Source organism: Callorhinus ursinus, unplaced genomic scaffold (genome assembly GCF_003265705.2).
Source record: "Callorhinus ursinus isolate GAN/ISIS: 27379988/994484 unplaced genomic scaffold, GSC_fseal_2.0 scaffold47, whole genome shotgun sequence".
NCBI classification, from domain to species: Eukaryota; Metazoa; Chordata; class Mammalia; order Carnivora; family Otariidae; genus Callorhinus; species Callorhinus ursinus.
Genome location: NW_027397109.1, coordinates 4,220,787 through 4,230,284, shown reverse-complemented (window position 1 = coordinate 4,230,284; position 9,498 = coordinate 4,220,787). Strand labels below are relative to the sequence as shown.

At 49.2% G+C, this 9,498-nt stretch overlaps 1 protein-coding gene across 5 annotated transcripts in view; it reads left to right on the top strand.

The window, feature by feature from the left end:
• The window catches only part of FAM169B (Protein), an 89,180-nt gene extending 80,125 nt beyond the window's left edge, over positions 1-9,055 (top strand). For all 5 annotated transcript variants that reach the window (XM_025893272.2, XM_025893274.2, XM_073882479.1 and 2 more), the window contains 3 exons: positions 2,225-2,356; positions 7,141-7,229; positions 8,548-9,055. In XM_025893272.2, the coding sequence (XP_025749057.2) occupies positions 2,225-2,356; positions 7,141-7,229; positions 8,548-8,733 (407 nt within the window). In that variant the 3' untranslated portion in view covers positions 8,734-9,055. The remainder of the gene's footprint in view (positions 1-2,224; positions 2,357-7,140; positions 7,230-8,547) is intronic.
• The last annotated feature ends 443 nt before the right edge of the window (positions 9,056-9,498 follow it).

The following is a 9,498-nucleotide window of genomic DNA, read 5'->3' as shown; positions in this document are numbered from 1 at the left end:
AGAGAAGGTAGGAAAGTAAGGAAATTTCTGTTGCTTTGCAGTCCTAAGAAAAGCAGGTGAAACATATTTTCAAGTCGGTTTAGTCATTTCTTTGTATTTCCAAAGTCTTGTTCTATAATTAAACTCTGAAGATCCTTGAATTTCTGCAAAGAGCATTCCAGGCTTACTGCACTGTGTTGTTCACTTTGAGGTGTTGGGAAGTTCCAGAACCTAGGCAGCTGGTTCTCTGTCCACATACCTGTCCTGTTCCTCTCATTTTTTTTTTAAGATTTTATTTACTTATTTGAGAGAGAGAGAGAGAGAGAGAGAGAGAGAGAGAACACAAGCAGGGGGAGGGGCAGAAGGAGAGGGAAAAACAGACTCCCTGGGATCATGACCTGAGCTGAAGGCAGATGCTTACCTGACGGAGCCACCCAGGTGCCCCCCCCCTTATTTTTGCTTCGGCTCTGAGACCTTTGTTTGAGTGCATTGGCCTCCCAGGGCAGCCACCTCAGGTTTCCCAGGGGAAGAGCAGCCTCCAAGGGTGGGGGGCTGCCCCGGGGCCAGCACTGCTGAGACCCTTGCAGTGTTCTGTGGGTCCTTATTCTCCCTTCTCTGTCTCTGCCCTGCAGAGAAAGAAGATATGAAGGTGCTGATTCTGAAGCATGCTACTTGTCTTAGGGGTTTCAGCTGCCTAGCCGAGGATGCTGGGCCCTCAGGCTTTTACATCACCCCTGGCTGTATCTGGGCATGTAGGTGAACAGGTAGAATGTGGAGAAAGAAGCTTCTGGAGGCTCAAGATTGGGTCCAGGTGCACTGACTGCACCCTTCACTGACTGGCTTTTATTGAGTACCTTTGAATGGACAACAGGGACTCCTGTCCACAGCCCCATTCTTTAGAGCCCCCTTGCAGCTGTGACTGTCTCCATGGCATCAGGAGTCTGTGGGCCCAAGAGGATATTCCTACCTGGGTCCAGGCCACTCCTTCTAAGCCAGCTCAAGGTACTAGGACCCCAGGATTCCTGCCAGTAGTGCTGAGGGCTGGAGTGGACTCCATCCCTGGATCTGTGCATCTAAGGGTGGACCATGCCACCAGTTTGCATGTCTTTAGACCCCAGGGACAGCCACTGGTGGGACGCGGATGGAGTGTGGGCATGGTGTCCACATTTGTATGTACAGGCCCCTTGTGGTGTATGTGTGTGGGGCTGGGGTAGGAGGAGAAGCAGGTGGGCAGCCTGCTGGGGGCCGGCTCTCTTGGTATTGCCACATTCTGGTGCAAAACTCCAAGGAGTCCAAGAAATTCTAAATTTGAAACTGGCTTTCCCTGTTGTTATGAAGTTATATTTGTCAAGATAGGAGAGCAGAACATTCTATCTAGCACTCTGCTAGCTTGGCTTACACTTTCTGAATACTTAGTGTCATGCTCTGGAGGTTTCCATCTGTGCTGTTGTTACCCTGCGCCGGGAAATATTAGGAGAGGGCCTGATGGTGTCCCCATGGGCACCTGCAGGACCAGGAGCAGCTTCCCATTTGGCTGGATTTGGGGCACTGCCGCGTGAAAAATGCTCACCCTGTGAACGTGGACATAGAAGTCTATAAGCCTTGAGATGACTCTGGAATCAAGGCATCTGCAGAGGATGTGCTGGAAGGTTCTGTGGGAGAGGAGAGCTGGGGAGGCTCAGGGGGAGGAAGGACAGTGCCTGAAGAGAGGACAGTGTGGGGTGATGTTATGAGCTCAGCTGGGTCCCCCCGAGTCTTATGTTGAAGCTTCAGTCCCCCACGTGACTGCATGTGGAGGTGGGGCCATTAAAGAGGTGATTAAGTGAGGTCATATGAGTGGGGCCCTGATCCAGTAGACTGGTAAGAAGAAGTTATTTGTAAGAGGGGCCGGGACACAGAGGTATAGAGGGAAGACCCCCGTGAAGATACAGCGACAAGGCGGCCCTCAGCGAGCCTCTGCCTACATCCGGATGTGGGACTCCCTTCCCCTACTGTGAGACAGCGAGTCTGTTGTTGAAGCCCCCCAGTGTGTGGCGTTTTGTTATAGCGGCCCCAAGCGAAGATGGGGGTGGGTGAAAGTGGTAGCACCAAGTGGCAGGTGAGAAGGTGAAACGGTGGTTTGGGCAGAGCCGGATCAGAGCGGTGAGCCAGGGGGGGTGGGCGGGGCCGCGACAGGAAACGGAAGTGCCTGCCCTGAGAGGCAGAAGGAGGCGGGCCTTCCTGGCTCACACGTGCGCATCCTCAGTCTGCAGGAAGTTCCTGTTGGCCCATCCGGAGGAGCGGGGGCGCCTGTGGGAGGTGGAGCCCCCAGGAGCCTGGGGCCAGAGAGGCAGCATCTGGCTGAAGGTTCAACTGCAGCAGTCAAGACCTCCAGACTGTGAGTCACAGTGAGCACTGTGCCCTTTGAAGCCCAGGTTAATGCGTACGGATGGAGTCAGGTCGGGACAGGTGTTCTGTTTACTGTTGCAAGAACCGAGTGGGGAGGGAGACCAGAGTGGGGGCTTCTTGTCCTTGGCCCACCGTCCTTTCCTGAACGAACCACACCTTCTAAACCTTGCGCTAGATCTCCTCCAGTTTAGCTAAATCGGAAGCTCCCTGGGACGGAGGGGCACTTCGTTTATAACTAGAAGGGATCTCTGAAACCTAGATGAATGTGTGCACCTGGTTAACAATTGGAAGGCCACACAAGGGTTTACTCTGAAGAGCCAGCCTTCCATGCCCCCTCCTGCCCCCCTTGTGGGAGATGACACGCAGACGTCAGTGGTAGCGTTACATAGCATTCTGCAAAGGAGTACCTTGTCCTTCCTGTCCTTTTTACTGGCAGCATAGTATGCTGCTGGGCAGAGATGTTGCTTATTTGGGCAGCCCCGGTTACAGACAGACACTGTCCTCAGTTTGGGGTGTTAGAGCGCCTCGGTGAGTTTGCGGGCGGGATGTTTGATGGAGGGTGTTTTCAAGCAATGAGAACAGGTGGAGGGTCCCAGAGGGAGGCAGCGGGTGGGAAGACCAGACATACTGGTGTCTGGTTCTCCAAGTTGCTTTTTAACAGTGTGTCTTCCACCTCTCCCACGTTGAGCATGGATTGCACACTGCTGGTGGTTCTTAGCTCAGTGCTCGAGGTGAGGGTCCCTGGGGGCAGGGCCGGATCCGTGCAGAGCCCTTCAGGCTGCAGGTGCAGTGTATGGGGGTGGGAGGTGCAGGAGGTTCTAACAGTTTAAGTTCACTGGCCAAAGTGAAAGCCCTGGCTTTTCTTCCCTCCTGGGAAAGAAAGCTCCTGTCAGCATCAAATGCCACATCCCAGGCTGCAGGTAGCTCATTAGGGGGCAGTGGGTAACTGATTTACCTTAGGTCATGACAGGGAAGAGTGCCTTGGAGTTTACTGATGATAACAGTGATAGGTTTTGTTTTTATGGTGCTTTTCAGCTAGAAGGCTTAATGGATCTTCACAGATATTAATGGGGTGACCAGGCACCTGGGAAGGAGGCCGTGGCAGGGCTGTGACTACGATCCTAATGAGGCGGTTAAGTGACTTGCCCTGTGGCATCCACAGTTAGAAATGAAGGGGGAGCTGGCCTGGGTCCCTATGCACTAAGCTGAACAGCACTTCACAAACGAGCCTGCAGCTCCCACGTGGACGAGGCCTTTGTGTCTTGGATGTTGCACTTCCTTGGCTGGGAATGAAAAAAAAAAGTTTGCGTATCAGAATGTGGAAATAATGTGGAAATTGCACAGGCCAGAGGGGGGTAAAGAAGGGGAGGAGGTTTTCTCATAATTGGGGAGATTGCTTTCCTCCGAAGAGAATTCCTCTGGGGGTTATTTCAAGAGCTGAGAGTTGGTGTGGTCTGGTCACAGGAAACTGAGCTGGAAGTCAGATGCCAGACCTGTCACTTCAGCTCACTCTGTGAGATTTGCCAACTCTCTCTTTAAAACAGCAAATGAGGGAACTTTGACAGAGAATGTTCCAGAAGCATGCTTGGAGTCCTTTGAAGGAAGAAGGGTCATCATTATAATTAGGATAAAATTAGATTACTAAAACTATGTAATTAAAAAAAATCTAAATTATGATCTTTTCACTCCCTGTATAAATCATGGCTAGTTCCCAGTTTTCACCCACAACTTCTGTCTCCCCCAGGGCCAGCAGTCAGGATTTTAATTCACTCAGGAAGGTTTTCAGCCAGCCAGCTTCATCTTGTAACAATTTTGTCAGCACTGACATTTCAGGTTTTTTCCGGGTTGGTGAGTGGGGGCTGCAAATGCAATCACAGATTAGCCCAGATGCTCTGCAGTTTCTCAGTTTCAGTCTGTCTGCCTTCTTGGAAATCTGCAAGTGTTAGCCCATTAGATTTTCCCACAGGTCACCAAACAGTGCAGGTTCTGGAATCTTCCCTTGCCTTGGAAATCTCACACAGCCGTTTAATTTAATTTTAGTTTTTAATCAGTTATTCTTAGAGTTGCTTTCTTGAATTGTTCTGTTTTTCAAGTTCTATCTTTTGTTCCTTTATTTCTGACTGTTATTTTGGAGGTTTCCTACAATTTCATGTGCTGTAGAAATAGAACTGTAAGCAAGAAGCCCAGTGGAGCCAATTGCTTTTTACGTTCTAAGTAAGGCATGGACATTTTACATTGTTCCAAAGGGAAATTAGCTTGTGCTCCTTTCAAATGTTTCAAAATCTGTTTTTGAAGCTGCGGCCTTTATGGACTAGGTCTTTTAAAGTTTCCATGGATCTTGCCTATTGATAACATCTGTGGCTTTTAATGGCCCTGAAAATATTTACAGGCTTTTCAGAACTTTAGAGAGAAGGAGTTTGTGGGAAATTTTTTTCTTCCTACACTCAGTTACATATGAAGCCTTTGAAACTTGACCAATAGGATCATAATATTATCTGGTGTGACTTCTCAGCTTGCACATGCCTTAAGTTTCTTTACTGGAGGAGACGAAATTGAATGCTCCAACAGTCGAAAAGTTCCTTTACAAAAGTGTGGCTGGAGGCAGAAAGTAATTGCACACAGCTTTAAAAATTAATTTTTTCATTCTTTAGGTTATAGTTTTGCCTTCTTTCCAGGTGAATTTTTAATAGTTTCAATCATCGTCCATAGGGAAAATAATTTTATTCTATTTACATTTAATTTTTAATGCTAGAGTGTACATGAAAAGATGTGAAATATTTGACCTGGGGAGGCGGGGTCATTTTTCTAAAAGTCCGAATCCTAGCAAACTGCAACTCTAACTTTGTCTCAGCTTGTTCTGGCGAATTGGACATTATATAGTGCAGTAGTAATAACAATTTTATGGTGGTGAGCTATGGTGGGAAGTGTTGAGAGCAGAACCACTTTCCTGGATGGGATTTTGCTAATGCTGCTCTTTGAAAGGTTGTATGGCTCCCTCTAGTGGCCATTTTCATCTATTGCGTCCTGTATGGTAACTCCTGGATGGTAACTTACTTTGACCTACCTGTTTGGTGGCTTCTCAGATTCTTATCCTAAATCTTCCAGATTAGAGCATTCATTTTAAAAGGTTATTGGACCTTTATTGGTTAGGAATAAAATACAAGTAAACATTTGGTAGTTTCTAGCATGTTTTAGTCCATACCACATAAAAACATAGTTTCACACATCAGTTAGGGTAGAAAATAATGGATTGTCTACTTCATTCTCTCATTCATTCACTCATTCATTCATTTATTCATTCGTTCATGTATTTTCTCATTCATTCAATAAATTACTGTGATGGAGGATCTGCCAGTGCCAGACCACTGGCAGAGGTGATAAGGATACAGTGGTTAATAAAGCTGGCTGAGTCTCTGAACTCATTTATGAGCTTACATTTTTGCAAAGAGAACTACGTGGGCAACCATTACTGCATAATATAGAAACTCCAAGAGAGTACTAAAGTATGCTGGTATTGGGTGCCTGGGTGGCTCAGTTGGTTAAGCGACTGCCTTCGGCTCAGGTCATGATCCTGGAGTCCCGGGATCGAGTCCCGCATCGGGCTCCCTGCTCGGCGGGGAGCCTGCTTCTCCCTCTGACCCTCTTCCCTCTCGTGCTATCTCTCATTCTCTCTCTCTCAAATAAATAAATCTTTAAAAAAAAATAAAGTATGCTGGTATTTTTAAATACTTACGATTCAATTTTGCCAAACCAAAGTTGGCTAATTCATAAAGTTTGTAAATAAACTTTATAATTTATGTATATAGGTAACAACTAAATAATATTTGAAAAGTTTGTTTCTTTTTTTTTTTTTTAAAGTAGGTTCCTTGGGCCGCCTGGGTGGCTCAGTCGTTAAGTGTCTGCCTTCGGCGACCCTGGGATCGAAGCGTCTGCCTTAGGCTCAGGACATGATCCCAGGGTCCTGGGATTGAGCCCCGCATTGGGCTTCCTGCTCAGCGGGAAGCCTGCTTCTCCCTCTCTCACTGACCTTGCTTGTGTTCCTTCTCTCGTTGTGTCTCTGTCAAATAAATAAAATCTTAAAAAAAAAATAAAGTAGGTCCCACGCCCAGCGTGGAGCCCAGTGCAGGGCTTGAACTCACGACCCTGAGATCAAGTCCTGAGCTGAGATCAAAAGTTGGATTCCTAACTGACTGAGCCACCCACGTGCCCTGAAAAATGTGTTTCATTAGAATTTTCAGCTCAAATGGGAAACTGAATATTTTTTTCCGAAAGGATCTGAATGCCCTCTCAACACACACATACCTCCACATAGAGATTATGGGGTGTAGGAATCCCACACAGTGGGGTAATAAAGTCATCCCTTTCCAAGTTGGGACTGATTTGGTAAAAGGGGATGGGGGGCTAAATTAGAAAGTGTGATTACAGGCTCTCTTATGAGTAAAAATTCCAGTGAGCAAAGAGGAGAAGGGCCTAGGAATAAATGGCACTGGAAACTGACTCCATTTAATGTCTGACTAATTGGAAGAAAAGATCATATTCCAGCTCAGAAATGTTTGAGTAGAACCGTCATTTCCCGTCTCCCCAAACCTGACAGGTTTCCCTGTCCTCTGGAGAGTACCATAGCAGGTGTCATAGTGTAAGTCAGGAGGATGGAATTGGGTCGTGGTGATCAGTGCTTTTGGAGAGGTCCCCAACGTATTAATCTTTTGATTGTCCATTCCCCCCGGAGCAACCCCCATTTGTTTATCCTGCTCTCTTGCTTGGGGAGGGCAGCTCACCCAGGAAATGCCAAGGAGAATGTGAGCAGTCAAGGGCGGACGTCTCCAGATGATGGACCCAGACAGTCTGAAGAAGGCAAGAAGGTAGGTGGTGAATATGTCATTCTAGGAATGGGTCTTGTTTACTTAGCAATCATGTTATGCTTGTTTAGGGGAGCTCTAAACCTGCAAGTCATCTTCCTAATCACCTTGGCTTTGGGCTTCTCCGTGGCAGTGGGTCGTTGATTCATACTCCGAGTCTCCGTCCTGTGGTATGAGGAGAGGCCTTCGTAATTAGACTTCTCTGAGGACCTATTTACTCTTGGTCCTTTTCTCTAAACTTGACGAAGCTCTAATGAAGCCAGAACTAGACAGAGCACGTGGGAATCAGCCGTAACCTTGCACTGTTAAGGAAATATTGAAAAATCTGAATTTCACATTCTGCCGTGGACCGGCGTCTTTCAGGCAGAGCAAATGTGCGGACAGATTTCTTTCCTTCCTCCTCCGCCCCTCGAGCCCCGATGCTGGAACATGGAATACGGCATTAGGTTGTCGTAGAACCCAAGGTGATGGGAGAAGAGAACTGGGGACGAGGATGGCTGCTAAGTATTTCTCCGTAGCCCACTGTCTGTTCAGTGTTTTGTAAGACTTTGAAGCGATGTGATTCCATTAAGTGTTTTCCTGAAGCCAAGAAAGACCCTAGCCCATGCCAGGTAATTTTGATAACATCCATTTTCTGCTACGGAGGGGTCTTTGCTCTTGAAGTCCTAAAAAGTTGTTAATGATTTTAAACTCTAGAACTTAGAATTGCAACTTGTGAGCAATACTGCTTATTTTGGAAAGGAGATGGTACGGGGATGGAAGACTCAACGTTGAAGGCATAAGATATCCCAGAAAGTGCTGGATTGTTTTAGAAAGGCTGGCAGAGGAGGGCTTTCCTTTTCCTTGGTTTACAGTGGAAAAAGGGGCTCATTGATGGCCTCCAAGGCCGCTGAACTGAAGAGTATTGTGCTTCGCCTCTTTGCTGATCCCCGACTTTGCTCTTAAGCCTTGAAGGCCGTTAGAGGAAGCAGGAGGTTCAGTGTGACGTCACGCCCGCCGGCAGGTGTCTGGGGAGGTCCACATACTCAGACGTAAGAGCGCCACCTTTTAAAGTAGTGCTTCTTTGCTTTGCTCTTTCTCTGATCTCCGTGGCCTGGGCTCTTCAGTTCCTGTCAGGACGTACGTTCCCACCAGTAAATAGGTCCTCAGAGCATCTTATGAACAAAACGCGGGGTCCTCGTGGCTGGCCGGGGTGTTGGAGCCCGGCTCATCCGGCCAGAATCTGAGCGTGCAGTGTGTGCAAGGGCCCGGCCCGGCCACGACACCGGCAGGCCCCTAACGGCAGGCACTGGAAAGCTTTGTTGATTCTTTTCTGATTCAGGAGAGGACCCGCGGAGAACGGGAAGAGACAAAGAGTGGTCAGGACTGTGGAGTGAAAGAAGCAGCAGCGGGGCGGCTTGGACGAGTCTGCGCGGCCAGGCCGGAGGGGAAGGAGACCAAGAGGACTGCGGTGGATGCGGGGCTGGTCTGGGAGTCCCAGCAGAAGCACCTGCGGCCCAGCTCCTGACTCTCAGAGGCAGACCCGAGTCGAGAGGCCTGCCTGGGCCCCAGGGGACAGGGGCGTGAGAGCTGCTTCTGTCACTGCCTGCTCGCGTGCCCGGGAGCTGGCCTCTGCCCCTGCTGTGTGCTGTCCTTTGAGGAGAAAGGGACAGCACAGACCCCACCCACCTCAGGCTTGGTTTGTGGGCTCAGGTGATAGAAAGCCTAAGAAAGTGCTTCATTCCTCCAGCACGGAGAGCCACGCAGGCTGCTATTTTCCTGAGCTCAGATCCCAGAGGCGTGTTTGTTAAACCTAATATGGTTTCTGTTACTCGGGATGAATTCATAAAGACTGTACGGGAACCACTCGAATATGCCTCTTTTTGAGTGCAAGGAAACTCCGAGAAGGGCCACGCCCATTCTGGTCTGCGCTGCAGAGCTCTGTCTCAGGTTTGCCCCCCCCCCCCCCCCCCCCCCCCCCCCCCCCCCCCCCCGGGCCAGATGTCACCGTGAGACCACAGGCACTGGAAAGGTTTCTAGGGGAGACACGGTTCTTTTCCGGAGAAGCTTCTGCGTTGAGGGCGGTGGCCCGGACTGCCTGAGGCACACCGTTGGTTGGCGCCTCGCCCGCCTCTGGCCCAGTGGGCTCCAGGCGGGCCTCAGGATCTTCGCGTCACTTCATTCAGAGGGGAAGCCACCGGTGGGGGCCTTGTGCTGCTGGCCCTTCCAGCCTACGGCGCCGTGAGGGAAAAGGCTTGTACTGGTCAAGGCGATTGTGATGGCTCCTGGCCTC